Here is a 24,632-nt window from a genome sequence, read left to right as displayed (position 1 = left end):
CATGGAAAAAACGACAAATAACATACAAGGGAACTCCCATAAGGTTAACAGATGATTTCTCAGCAGAAAATCTACAAGTCAGAAGGGAGTAGCACGGTATATTTAAAGTGATGAAAAGGAAGAACCTACAACCAAGATTACACTACCCGGCAAGGGTGTCATTCAGATTTGATGGAGAAATCAAAAGCTTTACAGACAAGCAAAAGCTAATAGAATTCAGCACCACCAAACAAGCTCTACAACAAATGCTAAAGGAACTTCTCTAAGTGGAAAACACAAGAGAAGAAAAAGACCTACAAAAACAAACACAAAACAATTAAGAAAATTGTCATAGGAACATACATATCAATAATTACCTTAAATGTGAATGGATTAAATGCTCCAACCAAAAGACACAAGCTCTCTGAATGGATACAAAAACAAGACCTATATATATGCTGTCTACAAGAGACCCACTTCAGACCTAGGGACACATACAGATTGAAAGCGAGGGGATGGAAAAAGATATTCCAAGCAAATGGAAATTTAAGAAAGCTGGGGCAGCAATACTCATATCAGATAAAATAGACTTTAAAATAAAGAATGTTACAAGAGACAAGGAAGGACACTATATAATGATCAAGGGATCAACCCAAGAAGAAGATATAACAATTATACATATATATGCACCCAACATAGGAGCACCTCAATACATAAGGCAACTGCTAACAGCTATAAAAGAAGAAATTGACAGTAACACAGTAATAGTGGGGGACTTCAACACCTCACTTACACCAATGGACAGATCATCCAAAGAGAAAGTTAATAAGGAAACACAAGCTTTAAATGACACAATAGACCAGATAGATTTAATTGATATTTATAGGACATTCCATCCGAAAACAGCAGATTACACTTTCTTCTTAAGTGCACAAGGAATATTCTCCAGGACAGATCACATCTTGGGTCACAAATCAAGCCTCAGTAAATTTAAGAAAACTGAAATCATATCAAACATCTTTTCTGAACCACAATGCTATGAGATTAGAAATCAATTACAGGGAGAAAAACGTAAAAAACACAAATACATGAAGGCTAAACAATACTTTACTAAATAACCAAGAGATCACTGAAGAAATCAAAGAGGAAATCAAAAGATACCTTGAAACAAATGACAATGAAAACACGACAATCCAAAACCTATGGGATGCAGCAAAAGCCGTTCTAAGAGGGAAGTTTACAGCAATAAAATCCTACCTCAAGAAACAACAAACATCTCAAATAAACAATCTAACCTTACACCTAAAAGAACTAGAGGAAGAAGAACAAACAAAACCCAAAGTTAGCAGAAGGAAAGAAATCATAAAGATCAGAACAGAAGTAAATGAAATAGAAACAAAGAAAACAATAGCAAAGATCAATAAAACTAAAAGCTGGTTCTTTGAGAAGATAAACAAAATTGATAAACCATTAGCCAGACTCATCAAGAAAAAGAGGGAGAGGACTCAAATCAATAAAATTAGAAATGAAAAAGGAGAAGTTACAACAGACACCGCGGAAATACAAAGCATCCTAAGAGACGACTACAAGCAACTCTATGCCAATAAAATGGACAACCTGGAAGAAATGGACAAATTCTTAGAAAAGTATAACCTTCCAAGACTGAACCAGGAAGAAATAGAAGATATGAACAGACCAATCACAAGTAATGAAATTGAAACTGTGATTAAAAATCTTCCAACAAACAAAAGTCCAGGACCCAATGGCTTCACAGGTGAATTCTATCAAACATTTAGAGAAGAGCTAACACCCATCCTTCTCAAACTCCTCCAAAAAATTGCAGGGGAAGGAACACTCCTAAACTCATTCTATGAGGCCACCATCACCCTGATACCAAAACCAGACAAAGATACTACAAAAAAAAAAAAATTACAGACCAATATCACTGATGAATATAAATGCAAAAATCCTCAACAAAATACAAGCAAACAGAATCCAACAACACATTAAAATGATCATATACCATGATCAAGTGGGATTTATCCCAGGTATGCAAGGACTCTTCAATAAATGCAAATTAATCAATGTGATACACCATATTAACAAATTGAAGAAGGAAAACCATATGATCATCTCAATAGATGCAGAAAAAGCTTTTGACAAATTTGACACCCATTTATGATAAAAACTCTCCAGAAAGTGGGCATAGAGGGAACCTACCTCAACATAATAAAGGCCATATATGACAAACCCACAGCAAACACCATTCTCAATGGTGAAAAACTGAAAGCATTTCCTCTAAGATCAGGAAGGAGACAAGGAAGTCCACCCTCACCAATATTATTCAACACAGTTTTGGAAGTCCTAGCCACAGCAATCAGAGAAGAAAAAGAAATAAAAGGAATCCAAACTGGGAAAGAAAAAGTAAAACTGTCACTGTTTGCAGATGACATGATACTATACATAGATAATCCTGAAGATGCCACCAGAAAACTACTAGAGCTAATCAATGAATTTGGTAAAGTTGTAGTATACAAAATTAATACACAGAAATATCTTGCATTCCTATACGCTAATGATGAAAAATCTGAAAGAGAAATTAAGAAAACACTCTCATTTACCATTGCAACAAAAAGAATAAAATACCTAGGAATAAACCTACCTAGGGAGACAAAAGACCTGTATGCAGAAAAGTATAAGACACTGATGAAAGAAGTTGAAGATGATACCAACAGATGGAGAGATATACCATGTTCTTGAATTGGAAGAATCAATATTGGGAAAATGACTCTACTCCCCAAAGCAATCTACAGATTCAATGCAATCCCTGTCAAATTACCAATGGCATTTCTTACAGAACTAGAACAAAATATCTTAAAATCTGCGTGGAGACAAAAAAGACTCCGAATAGCCAAAGCAGTCTTGAGGGGAAAAAATGGAGCTGGAGGAATCAGGCTCCCAGACTTCAGACTATACTACAAAGCTACAGTAATCAAGAGAATATGGTACTGGCACAAAAACAGAAATATAAATCAATGGAACAGGATAGAAAGCCCAGAGATAAACCCACACACCTATGGTCAACTAATCTATGACAAAGGAGGCAAGGATATACAATGGAGAAAAGACAGACTCTTCACTAAGTGGTGCTGGGAGAACTGGATGGCTACATGTAAAAGAATGAAATTAGAACACACCCTAACACCATATGCAAAAATAAACTCAAAATGGATTAGGGACCTAAATGTAAGACTGGACACTATAAAACTCTTAGAAGAAAACATAGGGAGAACACTCTTTGACATAAATCACAGCAAGATCTTTCTGGATCCATCTCCTGGAGTAATGGAAATAAAAACAAAAATAAACAAATGGGACCTAATGAAACTTAAAAGTTTTTGCACAGCTAAGAAACTACAAACGAGACAAAAAGACAACCCTGAGAATGGGAGAAAATATTTGCAAATGAATCAACGGACAAAGGATTAATCTCCAAAATATATAAACAGCTCATGCAGCTCAATATTAAAAAGCAACCAACCCAATCCAAAAATGGGCAGAAGACCTAAATAGACATTTCTCCAAAGAAGACATACAGATGGCCAAGAAGCACATGAAAAGTTGCTCAACATCACTAATTATTAGAGAAATGCAAATCAAAACTACAATGAGGTATTATCTCACACCAGTTAGAATGGGCATCATCAGAAAATCTGCAAACAACAAATGCTGGAGAGGGTGTGGAGAAAAGGGAACCCTCTTGCACTGTTTGTGGGGATGTAAATTGATACAGTCACTCTGGAGAACAGTATGGAAGTTCCTTAAAAAACTAAAAATAGAATCACCATATGACCCAGCAATCCCACTACTTGACATATACCCAGAGAAATCCATAATTCAAAAAGACAGATGCATCCCAATGTTCATTGCAGCACTATTTACAGTAGACAGGACCTGGAAGCAACCTAAATGCCCATCGACACATGAATGGATAAAGAAGATGTGGTACATATATACAATGGAATACTACTCAGCCATAAAAAGGAATGAAATTGGGTCATTTGTAGAGACGTGGATGGATCTAGAGACTGTCATACAGAGTGAAGTAAATCAGAAAGAGAAAAACAAATATGTCTTATTAACGCATATATGTGGAACCTAGAAAAATGGTACAGATGATCCGTTTTGCAGGGCAGAAATTGAGACACAGATGCAGAGAACAAATGTATGGACACCAAGGGGGAAAGTGGTGGCGGTGGTGGTGTGATGAATTTGGAGATTGGGATTGACATGTATACACTAATATGTATAAAATGGATAACTAATAAGAACCTGCTGTATAAAAAATAAATTAATTAAAATTCAAAAAAAAACAAACAAAAAAACATAACAGTCAACAAATTTAGAAAATGATGACATACCTTTTCTGATTCAGATTTTAATAAATGTTTTTATGCATACCTACACAGTTTTATTATGTCAATAAATGTAATCAACTCAGGAAAAAAAAAACATTCAGGATAAAACCTCCTCAACAAACAAAGAAACAGGAAGGAACTTCTTCAACCTCATACAGGGCATCAATAAAAACCTACAGCTATCAAAAAAGAAAAAAACATGTATCCAGACATTGCCAAATGTCATCTGAGGGGCAAAATCGTCCCAAGTTGAGAACCACTGCCATTGGGTCAGTAGTCAGAGGAAAAGAGTCACTCTTAAAAATCTTGCACCCACAATTTCTTTACATGAGTTTGAAAATGTCTTTCTTCTCCCCTTTTATGTAATGCTGATGCACTGAGAACTCTAAAAGACCATCTATCATGATCACACTCATATCTAAAAAATCCTAGCCAAATTAAGATCATTTGGAAACTGAACCTTGCTGGAGAAAGAAGGCAGTTTGAAGACTGAGTTGCTACAAGCAAATAATTCATCTCTAGATGGATGAATGTATGTATGTATGTATGGATAGATATAGATGTACATAGAGAGATCTATCTATATAGAGATACAGAGAGATTATGTAGAGATATATCTATATAAATATGTAGCTAGTGAAATAAATGTCAAGCACATAAATCCTGCATAATTGCCTCATGTTTATTTATTCAGTATCCTCAAAATGCATAAACAGATACTATTTGAAAGAGTATTACATAATCAACTGAGGCAGAATGGCTCAGTCCATCATTCACTAACATTTCAGAGTGGAGAATAGAAAATCATGTAGCATTACTGTATACTAAAATCTGTACTGTCCAATATGGTAGCCACCAGCTAGATGGCGCTATTTAGATATAAATTAATTTAAATTAAATACAATTAAAAATTTATTTTTCAGTCATACAAATCACATTTTAAACACAAAATAACTACATGTGGCTAGTGGCTACCATATTGGGTAGCACAGATATACATCATTTTCATCATCGCAGAAAGTTTTATCGGACATCACTGACCCAGAGGATTCTACACAACTACTTGCATAATCAGCTATTCATCTAACAAACATTTCTTAAACCTCTATGTGTCATACATTGGGTATTCTAGACAATGGGTATACAGTTTTGTATAAAACTGAGTCCTTTCTCAAGACTACATAAAGAGCCAGAAGTGTTTTTGATAACTGCTGTTAAAAGTAGCAGACCCTTTGGAGAGTGTGGTTAGCCAGGCATAGCATGACCACTTTTCAACTCTCCTTCCTCTGGGGGTGCTGGTCCACTAGTGGAGATGGGATCTGTATGAGCTACAGAAGGCCCACCAGGGACCCACAGGTAGAAATTGTTTTTTTCTATCTCCCTCAGACAAAGATCCCAGAACTTCCCCAAGTAATGGTATATTAAAGAATCAACGAGTGTTTCTGGTTGCTTTTTAAATCAACAGGGAATTTCCTGTAACCCCAAAAGCTATGTTAATGACAACCAAACACAAGAGTAGCAAATAGTGGAGGAGTATCAGAGTGACTTAGTCACAAAGGTAAAAAATATCAAATGATAATTTAAGCAAGAAGCCAACCCAAAGAAAACAAGGATTGGATTGTGCAATCAGTTAATATTGATTTATTATAGATGAATCTAAGAAATACAGAAACAACAGATCACTGTGACCCACACCTATGTTCATTTAAATGCTGCAAGGCACTAAGAAACTTAGACCAAAGATGTTAATATGCTGCCACCTCCTGGTCCATGTTATTTTTATTTTTATTTATTTTTATTTTTTTTGTGGTATGCGAGCCTCTCACTGCTGTGGCCTCTCCCGTTGCGGAGCACAGGCTCCGGACGCACAGGTTCAGCGGCCATGGCTCAAGGGCCCAGCCGCTCCGCGGCATGTGGGATCCTCCCAGACCGGGGCACGAACCCGTGTCCCCCACATCGGCAGGGGGACTCTCAACCACTGCGCCACCAGGGAAGCCCCATGTTATTTTTAAAATATATTTTATTGTAATTTCATTTCAGGAGATGAAGTTACATGAGCTGTTTTCTAAACATAGAGTACTATAAAGAAAACTCTGGCGACCTCTCTCCAATTTCCTCTTTAAATAACCCAAGTTTAAAATGTCATATATACCTTCATATCGTTCCTTCTGTATAAAAACATAAACAGTTATATCTGTTTGCTTATAAAGGGCTTACCCACTTTTTATTTTTCAAAAATGGCATTATTTTTTACACTCACATAGTGTGCATACACACACACACACACACACACAATCACATGAGTATATCTGGGCTTTTGTTTCTGCCAAAATGGTAAACTAGCATAGGATACTTACTCCCTTCTCCAAATCAATCAAATCAGATAAACTAAGAATAAAGAAGTAAACATGGATTCTAGATCAGGAAATCATAACAAAAGTGAGATACTGGGAGATGGGGCCATCTTGAATGGGAGTATGTAGGAAGGGTGGGTGGCTGAAGCCTAGAATTTAATGAGAGTAAAGTTGAAGGAAAAGCTTTTTAAGTTTTACTCTGTCCCCCAGCACCCTTACTTGCCCTGTATTACCTTGAAGGCTCAGCACATTCCTAGCTGAGTTACTGGCCTGATTGTCAATTGAGGAGGAGAGAATATCTCTTGAGGAGGCATCTGTTGCCTTGTGGGGGAGAGGGCTCTGCAGCATCTTTCACCATGGGAGAAGGGCTAGCTCTTACTAAGGAACAAGGGACTACTTCTACAAACTCTGAGGTTCAAGGAATCTGCAGGACCAATACCAATATCTATCCACCTGTCTCCATTTTACATTTCAAGGTCCCAGATTTTTCTCTACCAGGTCCTAACCTAAGCAGAGCAGATCTGCTTTGACTAAGTATTCAAACTCTGGGAAACTAACTATTAAATCTTTAGTCTACTCTTCCTCTGCAGGAGGTAGGCGTCTCTCTGTAACTGGCTCTCATGCTTAGCCTTTAACTGATTTTAAACAACCCTCATTTCTCCTTATCTCTCTGTGGGGCAACAATACAATTTAGCAGTAACCAGCCAATTCCACTGTTTTTGTAGGCATTCTTCCTTCTCATCTCTTTTAATTGCCTGAACCATCATCCTGCAACAGGGTCCCCTCCACCAGGAAGTTTTCCCAGATCACCATTGGTGAAGTCTTTAGCAATTCAGTTGTCACCTTATGCTAGGGATTATCTGTGCCCTGCATGCCACTCAGAATGTCCTCTTTACCCAATAGGCAGGGAAATGAGTTTGATGGTCCTCAATTTTCTGAGCTCACTCAATCAGACCCAAAAGTTGGATTTGAGGTACAAGAGATTTATTGGGGAAAATTTCTGTGAAGAAAATGAGATACATGTTGGAGGAGGCAAAGAGACCCCTCAGGATGCAGTTCAAGTCCAACACTTGTACAGGAGAGGAGAAAGGGAGAAGAGTTAGAAACAGTCTCACATGGCAGTGCAGGTCCAAGAAAATTTGGCCAAGCCTATGGGGAGTCCTCAAGTTAAAGTCACCCATCAGAGAAGACCCACATTTCCTAGGAATATTCCTGCCTTAACAAGCCTGCTGTGTTGGTCCAAGGCCAGGAGAAGCCTGTAGGAAGCATGGTCTCAGTATGAGTGCTGTGGAGGGCTCAGAGCACAGAAGCTGGGGCCATCTGTCAGTTACATTCTCCTAGATGGGAGATCTCAGAAGAAGCACACTTCCACCATCACCACAACCATGGATCCCTGCCTAAAACTACGCACAAAGGTAGACTCCAGAAATGGAGTAGAAACATAAGTGAGAGGGAAAAAAATGACGAATACAAAAAAAAAGGGAGAATGTCTTTATGACCTAGGATAAGGAATAGATTGTTAAAGTTAAACACAGGGAATATTAACTGTAAGGCAAAAAAATAAATAAAAAATACATGTGACTGTTCACTGCTTCTGTTAGGTAAATAACAGTATGGATAGAATGGAAGTAGATATTTAAAATATTTAAAACTGAAAAGGTAGTGATAACCTTATCAAAATATACAAAATACTCTTGCAAATCAACAAGGAAAGGAACAACCACATTAGAAATTTGGGAAAATAATACAAAAGGGCAATTTTTAAAAAAGAAGTAAGCATATAAAACAAATGCTCAAAGAATTAGTGTTCAGAGAAATACAATGAAAACAAAAGTAAGGCATCATTTTATACCTAATAAGCAAGTAGAATAATGGCAAAGTGCAAGCAAGGATGTACACCATTCATGACTACGGATGTTATCAGTCAATTTTAGTTAAATTATGTATACACATGTCCTCTGACACCCAAATTCTATAATCTATCATATAATACACAAAGTGAATTTCAAATTGTTTCCTTCTACATCTTCTTCAGATCAGATTAGCTGGAAAGGTTTTAATTTCCCGTATAATTTGAAGTGCAAGCCAGAAATCAAGAACACAGGAAGTTTTCGTTTCATAATAGTTTAGCTATGAGAATAGGAGACTTACAGCAGAAGGAAAAACACACATTCTCAAGTGATGCTGTCAACCTTCACAGTCTTCAGAATTGATGACCCATCTCTATGTAATTGTTGAAGGACGGAGAGTGTTTTCTCAGAATAAACTTCCCTAGGTTGTTAGAGTAGGCAGTAAAGGATGACCCTAGCATTCTGTGCAAAACAAATGACATATATTACATCTCTCAAAGGTGCAGGGAGTAGACGGAGAAAGGTTTTATACATCACTCTTAATTTAAATAGATTCTAATATTTATAACTAATACCTGTAACTAACTGCACTAACTGGCAATATTGATTGAAATAAATACATTAACACATTTTCTTCTTTTTGCTCTACTTAATGCAAAGTATAGACAGTATGATATCTATGCCTATGATATTCCTAGATTATAATCTAAGGCAGGTCCTTTCCTTTCCACAGAACAGGGTAAACAGTCTCCTGAAACCTCTAGGGCAATAGCTTTCATGGGGACCATCTCTCAGGAGATGGAGATTCTAAGTAAGTGGGATTCCAGTTATGCCCTGCTCACCTCAACCAGAACTGCTTCAGTGTGATTTGTTTCATGTATTTAGCTTCAGCATAAAATTCATTTAGAGCAAATAGTTCCACTGCTTTCTCTCCCCCACCCCCAATAACCGTTGTAATTCCTTGTTTTAGGAGGACATTTGTTATATTTTGTGACTTAGTAGAGTTGGAGTATAGATTCTTATATAATGAGAAGGTGATTTTGAAGAGAATAAATGCAAGTCATAAAAATTCAATGGATGTGGGAGACCCAGGAATGGATGGAGGGGAGTTAGAGAGCAATATCTTGTTTGGGCATATTGAATTTGAAATATCAGAAACAGATCCACATAGGACTATTCCAGGAGGCAGAACTTTAAGTCAGAAGAATTATAACAAATATTTAAAAAGACTTGTGGGTCAAATGCACACATATGATATTTAAATCTGTCACAGTGGATTAGAAAGCACAGAAGATAAACTTCATGATATGAATTTGGAAATCACTTCTTGGACATGACACCAAAAGAACAGGTGACAAAAGAAAAAACAGATAAACTGGACTCCGTCAAAATTTAAAAATTTGTGTATCAGTGAACACTATTGACCGAGTGAAAAGACAACCCACAGAATGAAAGTAAATATTTGAAAATCATATAACTGTAAGGGGTTAGTAGCCAGAAATATATAAAGAACCTCTACAACTCAACAACTAAATTCAAATTCAAAAATGGGCAAAGTACTTAAAGAGCTATTTCTCCAAAGAAGATACACAAATGGCAATAGACACGTGATATGTTGCTCAACATCACTAATCATTAGGGAAATGCAAATCAAAACCACAGTGAGATACCACTTCACATCCATCAGGATACGAAAAACAAAAAACAGAAAATAGCAAGTGTTGGCAAAGATGTGAAGAACTTGGAACACTTCTGCACTGTTGGTGGAATATGAAATGATATAACTGTAATGGAAAATGGTATGGAAGTGTCTTAGTCCATTATGGTTGCTATAACAAAAATATCATAGACTGGGTGGCTTACCAATAAACATTTATTTCTCACAGTATGGAGGCTGGGAAGTTCAAGGTCAAAGTGCAGGCAAATCCATGACTGGTGAAAGCCTGCTTCCTGATTCTTAGATGGCCATCTTCTTGCTGTGATCTGACATGGCAGAAGAGGCAAGAGAGTTCTCTGGGGTCTCTTTTATTAGGGTACTAATCCCATTCATGATGGCTCTACCCTCATAACCTCATCACCTGCCAAAGGCCCTACCTCTTAATACCATCACACTGGGGGTTAGAATTTCTATATATGAATTTTGAGAAAACACAAACATTCAGTCCATAACAAGTTGTTCCTCAAAAAAAGTGAAACATAGAATTACCATATGACCAATGATTTTACTTCTGGGTACATATCCAAAAGAACTGAAAGCAGGGACAGATATTTGTTTTGGGTATTTTTTGTTTTTCTTTTTTAAAAAAAATCTATTTTATTGAAGTATAGCTGATTTACAATGTTGTGTTAATTTCTGCTGTACAGTAATGTGAATCAGTTATACATATATATTCTTTTTCATATTATTTTCCATTATGGTTTATATCAGGATATTGAATATAGTTTCCTGTACTATACAGTAGGACCTTGCTGTTTATCCATTCTATATATAATAGTTTGCACCTGCTAACCCCAAACTCCCAACCCATCCCTCCTCCACCCCACCTTGGCAACCACAAGTCTCTTCTCCATGTCTGTGAGTCTGTTTTTGTTTCATAGATTAAGTTCATTTGTGTTATATTTTAGATTCCACATATAAGTGGTATCATATGGTATTTGTCTTTCTCTTTCTGACCGACTTCACTTAGTATGATAATCTCTAGGTCCATCCATGTTGCTGCAAATGGTGTTATTTCATTATATTTTATGGCTGAGTAATATTCCCTGAAGAAAATCTTTATGATAAAAGATGAAGGAAGTTCATTGTGGTATCCAGATTATTACATATTCTCTAAAACACTGACCCTTCCAGGGTTGGGAGGTTGTTTAGGACTCTTTTCCTTTATTGAGTTTGAAACTGGTAGCTGTACTTTTTTCCCATTACACCTTCTTTTCTCTCTTCTCTTACTCGTTATTACCATTGCTATTACTACAACCAGCAGCCTTCTCCCTTCCTCTCTTCTCAGTTCAGCTTATTGAATCAATAGCTATTTATTAAGCACCTAATGTGTGGCTGTGAATCTGCTCTAGGCTTGAAGAGCTGATATCCCAGCTGGTTAGATTAGGGTTTAAAGCATGAGACACACCCATGGAGTAAGGAATCACTGATTAGTAAAACAACACTTCAGTGTGTGGATTTTGCAAACTGTGTTTTGGATTCAGAGTGAGCAAGTAGATGCCTGGCTCTCTGCTGTGATCCAGAACAGCTGGTTGAATAACTGAGCAGGGGATGAGTTTGGTACCACTGAACTTATAGCTTCTAGAAGAGAATTGATAGCAGGAGCAAGGAAAGGATTTGCTTCATTCTGCAGTGAAATCAAGTTGCAATTTAGTATCCTGTCTTCTTTTCTCTTGATTTTGCCATTAAAGCATGTTGTCTTCTTATAATAAATCATTAATGAGGTCACTAAAATAATGGAGGAAAGCAAGGTAAGAAAACCATAAAACCATACTTTGCTAGGACTAATGATGCAATATTGGCAAGAAATTAACGAAGTCTTTTTTCATTCCTTTATAGCAAGGGAAAACAAAAGGAGTGACCAGTTACATAACCTTTCTCATGAAAATTTTCATACAGAAAATGTACAGAATAGGCAATGTAATACCTCCAGTAGTGATGGAGTAGAGATTTCTCTTATCTAAAATGTAGTAATAGCTCACATATCAGTGTCTAGGGCAATAAACAACTACATCATTAATTTCTACCTTAGAATCATGAATGATTTCACCTTCTATCTCCAAAAAGGGACAGATATTTGTATACTCATGTTCATAGCAGCACTATTCTCAATAACCAAAATGTGGAAAAAATTCACCATTCACAGATGAATAAACAAAATGTCATATGTATGTACATAAAATGGGATATAATTCCACCTTTAAAAAGAAGAAATCCTGACACATGCTACAACATGGATGAACCTTGAGGACATTATGCTAAGTGAAATAAGCCAGTCACAAAAAGACATACTATATGATTACACTTACATGAAGTACCTATAAAGTACTTAGGGTCATCAAATTAATAGAGACAGAACGTAGAATAGTGGTTGCCAGAGGCTGGGGGAAGGGGGAAATGGGGAGTTAGTGTGTAATGTGTACAGAGTTTCAGTTTGGGAAGATGAAAAAGTTCTAGAGATGGATGGTGGTGATGGTTGCAGAGCAATGTGAATGCTCTTAATGGCAAAGAACTGTACATTTAAAAATGGTTAAGATGGTAAATGTTGTGATCTGTATATTTTATCACATTAAAAAAAGAGAGACAGAAAAGGAGGGAACAAAGAGAGAACAAAGAAGATATTCATGTCAAGACTGAGACAGAAATTGGAGTTTTTAAATACAAGCCAAGGAACTCCTGGAGCCACCAGAACTAGAAGAGGCAAGGAAGGGCTCCCTGGCTCCCTTGAGCCTTTGGAGGGAGTGCAGTCCTGATGACACCTTAATTTCAGACTTCTGGTCTCCTGAACTGTGAAAGATTACATTTCTGTGTTTGTGGTAATTTGTTACAGCAGCCTCTGGAACCTAACACAATGATGTAGGAAGCAAGGTCATCAGCTAAGAGTGAGAAGTGAGGGGGTTTGAGAAAAGATGAGAGGTGAGAAATTGTTGACCAGGAGTGTGGGAAAGGGAACAGCCTACGAACTATAAAATGACTGTCTGCAGCACTAGGAGCCCACTTTAGGATCACGGACAGGAATTTAAAATTAGATCAATCAGTTTGTGTGTTTTTCTAGAGGCCGGTTTATCTGCACAAGGGTACAGGTGAGGAATCATATAAAGTTGGCTTTATCCAAGGTTATCCTTTCATCAAGAGAGTACAAAGTAAAAGAGAAGTTAAGGAGTTGATGATGTATGTAAGGAAGTAATTTTAATAAATTTTTTTAACTGCTCTAATCTCCAAGTACCCAAAACGTACCCTGGCACATCATAGGAACTGGGAAAATATCTATTTAATGAAGTACTGAATGCCATGATGTTACCGTGTTAGGCTTCTCTGAAATAACCATCACACAGTGGAGTCTGAGCTACTATGTACAATGACTCCTAAGCTATGTGATGCCTTCCATCTGTTCATTTCCAACATGACAACACTTGTTTGTCACCTGGTATCAGTCCTGTAATTTCCCCTTAGCAGAGAGAGGACAAAAATATCAGTTGAAAAAAAATATCATTCAGAGAAATATCTTACATCTCACTCAAGAAAGGTATATTGCTATCATCTCATGATATAATCCTTATGCATTATAATAGTTTTTAGTATTCATATTTCAGTATTTCATATTCAACCAGTTAGTCCTCTACCTTCCTGTAAACAAAGACCCAGAAACCTAAGAAGCCAGATGACGTCAGGGCCTACAGAAAAGTTCGAAGCAAACTTCTTGCCATGTTCTGCCATGCTGACATTCAGGGTAATCATCTTTTGATCTCAGTACACTTCTCTGTTCAGTTCTTATATATGCCAGTTAGTGTGGGTGACATTACATGTACTGTTACATTCATTCCTACAATAGCCCGGAAAGCTGTTATTAATTTCATGTACAGACGGGGAAGCTAAGATGCAGAAGAGCTAAGCAGCAGCTATGTGGGGATCCAGGATTTAGTCAGGTGTATCTCCCTCCAAGTCTGGGCTCTGTCTACCAGGGCTTCTTCCACCAACAGTGGAAGCTGTGATTTATTACCAGATATCGTGCTAGGCAGTTCCACACACATTATGTTGTTTAATTCTAATAAAAGTATTGCACATAAATGGTATCAGCTCATTTCATATAGAAGGAAACTGATGCTCAAAAGATCTAAGTAGCCTGTCCAGGTTCACATAGCTTTCAGAGTGTCAGAATTCCATTTTAAGTCAGGCCCCATTTCACGGAAGTGAAGCACTCTGTCAAGAACAAAGGAGGGAAAAGAAGGAAGGGAAAGAAAGGAAAAGAAAAGAAAGGGATGAATGAAACTATGTGTACTCCTTGTATAGTTCAATAGAATATGCTCCATTAAGTGTTTCTCTCTTAAATAGTAAGAAAATACATGCATATAAACTACAGGCCTAATAACAATAATGCTTAATATTTCTGTGGTGCTGCAATTGCACAAAGCACTATTCTAAGCATTTTACATTTATTAACATATTTACATTTCAAAAAACCCTACAAGGTACTCACTAGCATTATTCCTATTTTACAGACATGGAAACTGCTAAGATTTGAACCCTGGCATTCTGATTCTAGAGTCTATGCACTTAAAGCACTATGTGGTACTAAGATTATTTCAATAGTGTTAGAAGCAACTAGAAGCAATGACTGCTGAAAACCCTTATTTAAAGTAGTGTTTCCCTTTAAATGGGTATCACTGGGTTGTAAGATTATAATCAAGGCTAAACACTATGTATATTCATATTTCATGTAGCTGTTAAAAAGAATAAGGTAGGTAGATCTGTGTCTCCAAACACAGAAAGATCTTCTAAATATTAAGTAAAGAAAGAGCGGGTTGCCCAAGGGTGTTTGCATCATGACATTGTTTAATTAACATTCATATATATTTTTCTCGAATATATGTGTGTATATGTCTGTGCCCATAAATGCTTAGTATGTTCCATGAAAAGATGGACCCTAATAACAATGGTTGCTTCTGAGGAGAAGGAAATAAATCATGATTAGGACATGGTCAAACAGAGTTTCAGCCTCATTTCTAATGTTTTAATATTCACAAAGAGTTGGTATTCATGTTGTCTAATTGAAAATATTATCTGTTTCCCTTATCTTCTCTTTTTATTTTCTTCATTATAATAAATCTCTCTCTCCCTCTCTCCCCCTCTGTGTGTGTGTGTGTGTATACACACACATACACACATATATGTACATAAATATAGATATATATGTATAAATATATATTATATAAATTAAATTACACTTATTACATTAAGTCATTTAGGGAAAAAATCTGGTTTGATATGAATTTATTTGTATGTACTCTGAGAAATAGGTATTTTTAAAAAGTAAAATGATTATGTATTAATAAACCCACTATACCCCTGATACATGGAGATAGCTGTTGTTCAACAAAAATTTAAGGAGTATTTCCTGAGTCATATTATGAATCTCGGTTTTAAGAATATCTAATTGCTTTCATTGAGAGCTTTTTATGTGAAGGTTTCTTTAAGATATTTGTATACCTGCCAATAATCTTCTTTAAACTCTTAATCCTAGTGCATTCTTAAAGTATTTCTCATTCAAATCCCTGAAAACAGTTCCTTCTCCTTTAACAAAATTAGTCAATACCAAAAAAAGAAATATTGCTTTCTTGTTGGGACTATGCTGTCTCTGGAGCTATTCTATGGGTTGAGGCTTCTCTGTTCAGACTTGTCAAACTAGTTTTATTTCAAGTACTTGTAATTTGTTTCCTTATGTCTTCCAGCCATAGACCTCTAATATATCTAGAGATGTCATATTGTTGATTAGAAAGTCAAAGTGAGTGGGCACAGACCTCTAAGATCATATTCTTCCTCCCACAGATGATGTATCGGTAAGTTCAGTTTTGTTTAGTAATGGCTTGTTTGTTCTACTGTCTGTCAGTGGCTAGATCCCCGGAATGTCAGAGGACTGCCTACATTGGATGTTATGAAGTTTGTGGAATTATTATAGCAGCTGGATTAATTAATCTCTGTAGTTAAAATCAATATTTTTGTATTAAAAATCATTATTAACATTATTTCATGTTACCAAGTTCAACAGTTGGGATTTTAGAGGAAGTTAATGAAAAACTATATTACATTGTTGTTTTGACTGCTTCTGATTTTGGAGGGGGATGGGGGAGAAAGGTGTTAATTTGTTTTAAGAAAAGCCTCCTTTCCGTAATCTGACTAAACTTAGCTTCTGTAATACTTTCCTTCAGCTCCTTTTCCTCATACCTTATAGTCAGTCATTGGGAACTAATGCAGATTGGGAGGTCAAAATCTGCCGAGACACCTGCCTTCATAGATATTTCAGGACTTCTTGGGGGGAGAAAGGAGACGAGATCCTGATTAGGGAAACTGTTCACTCTCTCAAATTTTTCATGTTAAATATTAAAGAGAAAAGAAAACTATAAATTATTTCAAGTTTTTTTTTCAAAGTAAGGTTTGCCACATGCAAAGGAGAGGAAAAAAATAAGACTTCTTGGTATAACCTTTGATACAATTAAAATAGTGATTTTAAACATCAATGACAATAATATTTCAAGATTGCTTAGATGTATGCCATTTTCAAAACATTTTTACACATTTTATTTCATTTAATAGTCAGGACACCCCTTTAAGATCAGCAGAACAGTTACCAACTACCATTTTAAAGTGATGAATCTAAGAGAAACAGATCTTAAGGGGCTTCTCTGTATCGACAGAGCTGTGATGTCAAGATCAGAGCACTGCAACCCACAACTCCTTAAATCCAGTCTTCCTGGATTCTTGCAGCCTCTCTAGGTGGCAAGGATTCCATCTGGGGCCTTTCAGAGATGAGAACTTGACATTAGGTCAGCCCCTAAATTAGTGAACTTCACTGGGCTTCCTTCCCCACTAATAAAATGCACATTTGGATCAGTCCTTTAGTAAGCAAATAGTAATTGCCAGAGGGTCTCTGACATCCTTATGCAGGGTCTACAGTGCTTCACACATAATTGGCACTCCACATATTTGTTGAACAAATTAATGAATAAACAAATGTAAATATCTAGCATTAGTGTTTTGCTTATTAAAATTCATTGAATTTGAAAATGCATATTCCATGTCTATGGAAATCATGATATTATAGAGCAGTAGTTCCAACCTTTCGTATTTCACATTCCCCAAATTATTCTTTTAAAAAATCAAGTCTCATGATTATGGACACCAAAAGTCTTCTTTTCTAATGCATATTTATGTGTTTAGAGGACTGTTTCCAGCTTAAGGGAAGTAAATTATAGGAGTAATATTTGGGGTCAGTGCAATTGTTCAGGACATCCATGACAAAGAAAGGGGACAGTGAAAAACACTGAATGTTTATGGTTTCTTTAAGATAAACTAATGGAACATTAATCCAGGATTTGGAGGATTTGCAGGAGATGGCCAGGCAGTCTTAAGGACTGAGGCAAAGCAAATGCTTAATAATTACTATGACACCCTATGTCTCACCTACACTAATTTTACAGTACATTCTATAGTCGTGTTGGCCATCCTTACTTCTCCACTAACAAGAAACTCAGTGTGGAAGCTGTGTCAAAATGTACTTCATTCATCTTTGCTGTTTCTGGTCTGTTGAAACTTGGATCTCTTTTCTATGGGTTTTTGACCCTCCTCTCTACCTTTCAGAGATAGTATTTAGTGTTCCAACTTTGCTGTGAATATCCATTTGCATTTGCCTTTAGCAATATCCATACGTCTACTCTTTCCTATAAATTGATTAGTTGGGTGATATATTCACTGAAAATCTCAATTATTTCTCTTATAAAAGATAAAATATCAAATGACTTCTTCATCTGAGATTGCTGTCCTATTCCCAGATGACGGGCATCTCTCTCCTCCTATTGCCATTATCTTCAGCATTGCTTAATAAATGCAAAAATTAGATTTCTCCTTGTCACTATCCTCATTTGGAGAAAATGCTTCTCAAGCACTCATGTTGTACATTTTAATTTCATTTTGAATACTCATTTAAATCAACTTGTTAATTTGCCAAGTTCATTCTCTAATATACTCAAAAACTATATCTTCAGAGTTAAAGCCAAAATAACAAGGTAAAACCTCCATGTTACTTACTGATCACTAAACTTTGTGTAAATTATCAATTAAATGTTACTGTTTTGTTAGTTTTTCGCAAACTCATAGTGCTTGCTGGGTGCCACATATGCATGTTATATTACCTCATTTAATTCTCACAACAATTCTATGATTAGGTACTATTATTATCTCCATTTTATAGATGAAAAAGTAACTAGCCCTACATCACAGGCTAATGAGTGGAAGCTGGGATTTGAGGCAGTCTAGAACTCAAGCCTGAGCTTAACTATTAGGATATCCTGTTTTGTTCAAGAGAAAAAAATCAATTTTTCCATTTTAATTTAAAGTTTGAGTAAGAGATTCATAATGTTAGTTATGCAGTAAAGCTTTACCTATATATGTATTCAAATCATTGAAATTTAAAGGCTAGTTTATAGCATCCTCTTCTTTCTTTTGCTTTTCTTCTTTCCAATTGTCTGTCATACAAAGAATAATGTATTTGTAGATAAAATAGGGAGGCTGGCAAATATGTATACAAAATATTTGGAAACCAAGATAATAGAAATTTATGTTCAGATAAGCATATATGAATCTATAGTAGGTGGTAGTTTATTTGTAATTACTGTAATAGCATCTACCATTTATTACCTATTTACAAAATATTCATCATTTTCCATATATTATCTCATTTATTTACAATCCTCATATAAGTTAGCTATTATTATCCCATTTTACAAAAAAAGAAAGCAGCCCTAGATCATAGAGTTATTCAGCTTTAAACCCAAGCTATACACACCATCTTACCCCCAATACATTCATAACTGTGCCTCTGAAACATCTGGGCAACGACAGGAAATTGACCCACTACGGATACAAAAATAATATAAGCAACAACTGAACAGCGTACTACTAAAGGCTTTCACATTCATGATCAGAGTGGCCTGGTTACAAATGGTACTGATAGATTTGAAGTCAGAAAGATAAGGCCTCCCCTTAGCTTTGGAACCTGTGTTGATTTTCCTCTCTGATCCTCAGTTCCTTATTAGTGAATGGTGGTAAGACACACCTCACCAAGCTGTGGCAACAAATACATCAGATAGCTCCTATGAAAACTCCTGACCCAGAGTAGGAATTTGATATGTGCTAGAGTCTTTCATATACTCATTTCACTACCTCACATCCTTGGGTAGTATTTATTATCACCATCTTACAGGTGAGAAAACTGAAATTCAGAGAGTTTCATTAACTTCTCAAGATACATGTTAAAGAGTTATAAGCATGGACTGAAGCCCAAGTCCTTTGACTCTAAAAGGTAGGGCAGATCTGCAATACAAATAGGCCTAGAGAAGGTTTTTCCAGGCAGGTAAAAACTTAAAGGAATTAAAAAAAAAAATCTTTGTATTGGGAAAACTGTGTTTTTCTTTACTATCACACTATTACCACACACAATACTTCTGACATCAGCTGGGTAGGGTTTTCCCCCAAGTAATTCTCCAACACCAGCTGGGAATCTTACAATTCAATTCAATTATGACACTAACCAGAGTTAGTGCAGGCCCCACAGGTTAAGGGCTGAGTCCCATAAGACTGCCCGTGCTGCCACTTCAGATGTCAATCCCAAGTCCCAGTTGTTACCTGTGTTCCTGACTGGTGGGCTATAAAATGGAGCTTCCTACAATCCCCTCGTCCGATTTGAGTAATTTGCTAGAGTGACCACAGAACTCAGGAAACCAGTTTACCTACTAGATTACCAGTTTATTACAAAGGTTATTAAAGGATATATATAAACAGCCAGATGAGGCAATATATATGGTGAGGTCTAGAAGGGTCCCCAATGCAGGAGATTCTGTCCTCAAAGAGTTGAGATGCTCCCTCCTCCCAGCACGTAGATGTGTACACCAACCCAGAAGCTCTTTCATCATATACGACTGGGATTTTTGTGGAGGCTTCATCACATAGGTATGAATGATTATTAACTCGATCTCCAGCACCCTTCTCTTCCCAGAGGATAGAAGCGGGTGGTGGAGCTTAAAGTTCCAAGCTTCTAATCATGGCTTTGTCTTTCTGGCCCCCAGAAAGACTAGCCCCCATCTTGAAGCCATCTAGGAGCCCATCAAGAGTATCTAACTGGAATAAAAGACACTGCTATCACCCAGGAAACTCCAAGGGCTTTAAGACCTCTATCTCAGGAACTGGGGCCAAAGACCAAATATTAGAACAAAAGATGTTCCAAGTGCTCTTCATCACTTGGGAAATTACAAAGGTTTTAGAAGGAACTGGGGGCAGAGACCAATATATATATATTCTATTATTTCATAATCTTTAACTCTCATTTTTGTTACCTTAATGGAAATTCATTATTTGTGATATTTTAAATATTTATAGAAAAGAAGTTTACAATACTTAATTATTATCATCCATATGGCACAGATTGAGACAAAAGCATTATATGTTGTATCATGAGTTACATGAGGGTAGAAACCATATTTTATTCATCCTTGCCTCCCTAAGCCCTGCATGATTCCTTAAAACATAATAAAGACTCAATGAAACGTTGTGGAAAAGAAAAATAGTTGGGTAAATGGACAGATGGATGAATAGTTGAATGGATACATAAAAGAACAAATTAAAGGACAAAGGAGGAATAAGAAATATTGCAATATATGATTAATTCTCAGTAGTTTGCTAGGACATATTTATGGTATATAAGGCTCTGATCCAGGCATTTGTATACAAACAACTCATTTTGCACATATGCATAGACTCCTAGCCTAGACCTTAACCTCTAACCTGAGACATATTTTACAAACCTTAATAGGTAGGACTGCACTTTGCATCAAAAACATGCTAGACTAAGCCAACACACACATCACACAACTCCATAACATCTGGTGCTGTCTACCTTTTCTAGTAAATTAGAACATCTGTAATAAATTTCTGTTTTGTTACTGAATCTGTTTTTCCCTTATTAATAGTGTACTTGTAAAACAGGATTTCTATTTCATTGTGTCAATCAGGGCCACCCAAGGACACATTTTTTGTTGATTAACATTGCATTTAAAATATTTGGGGGATTTCCTAATATACTACCTATCTAAGCTTTCTCTTGCAGGGCCACTCCAAGATGATCCTAAATTCCAAAATGCTACTGGTATAAAAATTACCTACCACGAATATTCTAAGGGTGAAATGCCCACTTTCTCAGCATGGCGAATTTCTAACAAGTGTGTAATATTAAGAAGAACAAAAATACTGATAATAGCTCATATTTATATAGCATTTACAATGTGCTGGTCATTTCACATGAATTAATGCACTTAATTTTCATGGAAATCCTGTGAGGTAGGTATTAATTTCATCTCCATTTTACAAATGGGGGAACTAAAACAAAAAAGGGTCAAATATGTTGCCACAGAGCTAGCAAGTGGCAGGGCTAGGATTTGAACTCTGGTAGTTCAGCTCAAGAGATTGGGCTCTTATCCTTAACACTATACCACCCCCTGTAGAAGTGAGTTCAATCATGTTGCATTAATTTAAACTAACATGTGACTATGCTCTACCTCTAATGCAAAATCTAAGTTCAACACCATTTAAGAAAGACTATGTGGGACCTCCATGGTGGTCCAGTGGTAAAGAATCCGCCTTCCAATGCAGGGGACGCGGGTTCCATCCTTGGTCAGGGAACTCAGATCCCACATGCCGCGGGGGCAAATAAGCCCGCGTGCCACAACTACTGAACTCGTGCGCCTTAATGAGAGAGCCCACGTGCCGCAAACTACAGAGTCCATGCACTCTGGAGCCCACAAGCCACAACTAGAGAGAGAAAACCCACACGCCACAACTAGAGAGAAGCCCGTGTGCCACAACAAAGAGCCTGTGCCGCAACAAAAAGATCCCACATGCTGCAAAGAGGATGAATATATCATTTCAAAATAAAATGAAAGACTTTGTGCTAAACTAGCACAATAAAACTCCCTATTTTGCTTATTTATGAAGGTGAGAGAATTAAATGCCAGTCATTTCTTAGAATAAGGCTAGAGAATGCCTCCTTACTGAACCAGGACAGGGAAACCTAGAAGGGATAAGAATCTGAAATTAATTTAACTCACTAGGGCTGGGTAGATGCTAGAGGAAAGATAGAGCTGCCAGGATTTGGAGTAAATCCAGCCCAGCAGGTCAGATGTGATAAAGAATGAGTAATTGTGTTCCCGTCAGGAACTGTCAGGGGTGGGAGTATCCCTCCAAGAGGAAGAAGTACATCCATGCGGAATCCAGGAGAGGTATTCTCAATCCCCTTTAGGTCACGTTTTCTTCTTCCAGCTCAAAATTCTCAGTTATGCTCCCTTTTTGCCAGTGTGCCTAATTTCCACCCCTGGGACCAGGATGAAGGCATTTCCCTAGATATGTGAAGAAGTTGAGTCTTGTCTTTTCTGGCATCCTCATTTTCTTTTTCTGAGTCCCCTGAATTCAGCTCAGCCTGAAACTCTTCATTATTTTCTACAGAAGATGTTCTTTGGTCTAGACTCACAGTGGTATTTTATTCAATTCTGCCCTTCTCTCTTTGTCCCAACCCTCACTCCATTCATATCTGGGAGTTAAATATAGAAGGAATATCAGAAGTTTTCTTTGTTTCTTCTTTTTTTTTTTTTTAACCTCCTGACAATAAAGCATTCCATGGAGCAGCACACTGGTGTAAATACATCTAGAGCCATGTTTTCAAAACTGTGTTCTGTGGAATATCAGACCCCCATGAGATACCACTAGATAGGGTGATTTTTAATGAGCACATTTGGAAAACTTTTATTTCAGTCCAATTCATTAAATAGTATTCAAGTATTTACCAAGAGTCAGATAATGTATTTGGTACTGGGGTTTTATCAGTTAACAGGATATATGCAAAACCAAAGCAGAAATGTCTCACCTTTACTCCCTTTTTTTTTTTTTTTTTGCAGTACGCGGGCCTCTCACTGCTGTGGCCTCTCCCGTTGCGGAGCACAGGCTCCGGACGCGCAGGCTTAGCGGCCATGGCTCACGGGCCCAGCCGTTCCGCGGCATATGGGATCTTCCCGGACCGGGGCACGAACTCGTGTCCCCTGCATCGGCAGGTGGACTCGCAACCACTGCGCCACCAGGGAAGCCCCTTTACTCCCTTTTAAAGCCATTAAAGGCTCTAAGACTTCTAGAAGTGAGAATCCTATTTAACTTTCTTTAACCCATTTTTTTCCAAACCTATTTAAATATGGGAAACCTCCCTTTACCCCACTACCTGGGAACACTTCTTGAGAATGCCTCAATGCTGTATATGACTTACTCACTGTCTTCAAGATATTCCGCACTTTGGGGCAAGAAGATAGGTGTACACATAATGTCTCAAGAAATAAAACTTATAAAGAACATATGGCAGCATGGAAAAAGTGTCAAATTAAATAAAAGCCTCCAAAGTTTACAGACAAGCCCAAATATGGTAATTAATTCTCCTCGTACATGCCTGCTTTCACAGCCCTCTTTCCTTCCTCCTCCCTTCTAGATGACCTCTGCTACTGTCTGGAGAGGGATAAGGGAATACTTACTTCTTGAGAGTTCACAAGAATTTAAAGCCAGTAGAAAGGAAGAAGAAGTGAAAGCAAAAACAAATTCAAGACTTGACCACAATGGACGTGGGTGGTCCCTCTGGTCAGTAAACCAACCCTTGCTTTCACTTCATAAAACTCTTCACCTGCCTTTTATGCTTCTTGATATTCCACATATTATTCTTTTGGATTAATAGGAAGTCTGTTCTGTAAAAGGGAAAAAATCACTCTCAAAAGAAAATATCATACTACAGAAAAAAAGGGCTTCTGAGTCACAGTGGCCAGAGCTAGGTTCTGCCTCTGCTTCTGGCTGCATGAATTGAGCAAGTTGTTCACCTGTAAAATGAAGATAAATCATTCTACTGACAAGAGCATTTAAAGGAAAAAATCAACACATCCTACGAAGTCAGCACTTACTAAATAGTAGCTCTTGTTCTTATCACTTTTAGTACTAAACGGTCATTCTAAAATAGTCACAGGAATATCAGAGCATATTAGGTCACCACAAAAGGTTGCTTTTCTGTAACAAATGACTGAGTTCAGCCACTCAAAGGGAATGACAATTTTCACTGGTGGAAGGAGAGTTTGGCACTTTAGTTCTATAAGAACTTTCCTCCAGGGGTGGGAGCCAGGCTAGGAAAAGAAGAGCAAATTTTCTGCACCGTCTCCCAGGAATTCAGTGCATTTAGCACCTTTGACAG

The 24,632-nt window shown here is 37.0% G+C and overlaps 1 protein-coding gene across 9 annotated transcripts in view; it reads left to right on the top strand.

Annotated features, from left to right (window-relative positions):
* Positions 1–15,978: 15,978 nt before the first annotated feature.
* The window catches only part of TMPRSS11A (transmembrane serine protease 11A), a 59,133-nt gene continuing 50,479 nt past the window's right edge, over positions 15,979–24,632 (top strand). For 3 of the 9 annotated variants that reach the window (XM_089906064.1, XM_089906056.1, XM_089906054.1), the window contains exon 1: positions 15,981–16,155. Coding sequence is in view for 2 of the 9 variants with exons in the window: in XM_089906056.1 (XP_089762182.1) it covers positions 16,145–16,155 (11 nt within the window). In the remaining 7 variants the exon portion in view is untranslated. Of the gene's footprint in view, positions 16,156–23,313; positions 23,547–23,888; positions 24,035–24,632 lie in introns of all 9 variants that reach the window. The other 6 variants (XM_089906059.1, XM_089906058.1, XM_089906061.1 and 3 more) reach the window with 4 other exon arrangements.

The sequence above is a fragment of the Delphinapterus leucas genome, unplaced genomic scaffold, assembly GCF_059928025.1.
Source record: "Delphinapterus leucas isolate spDelLeu-1000000601 "Yukka" unplaced genomic scaffold, BTC_Dleu_Yukka2 spDelLeu_asBTCV2_sq60, whole genome shotgun sequence".
In the NCBI taxonomy this organism is placed as follows: domain Eukaryota; kingdom Metazoa; phylum Chordata; class Mammalia; order Artiodactyla; family Monodontidae; genus Delphinapterus; species Delphinapterus leucas.
This window is presented reverse-complemented; position numbering and strand designations above follow the sequence as displayed.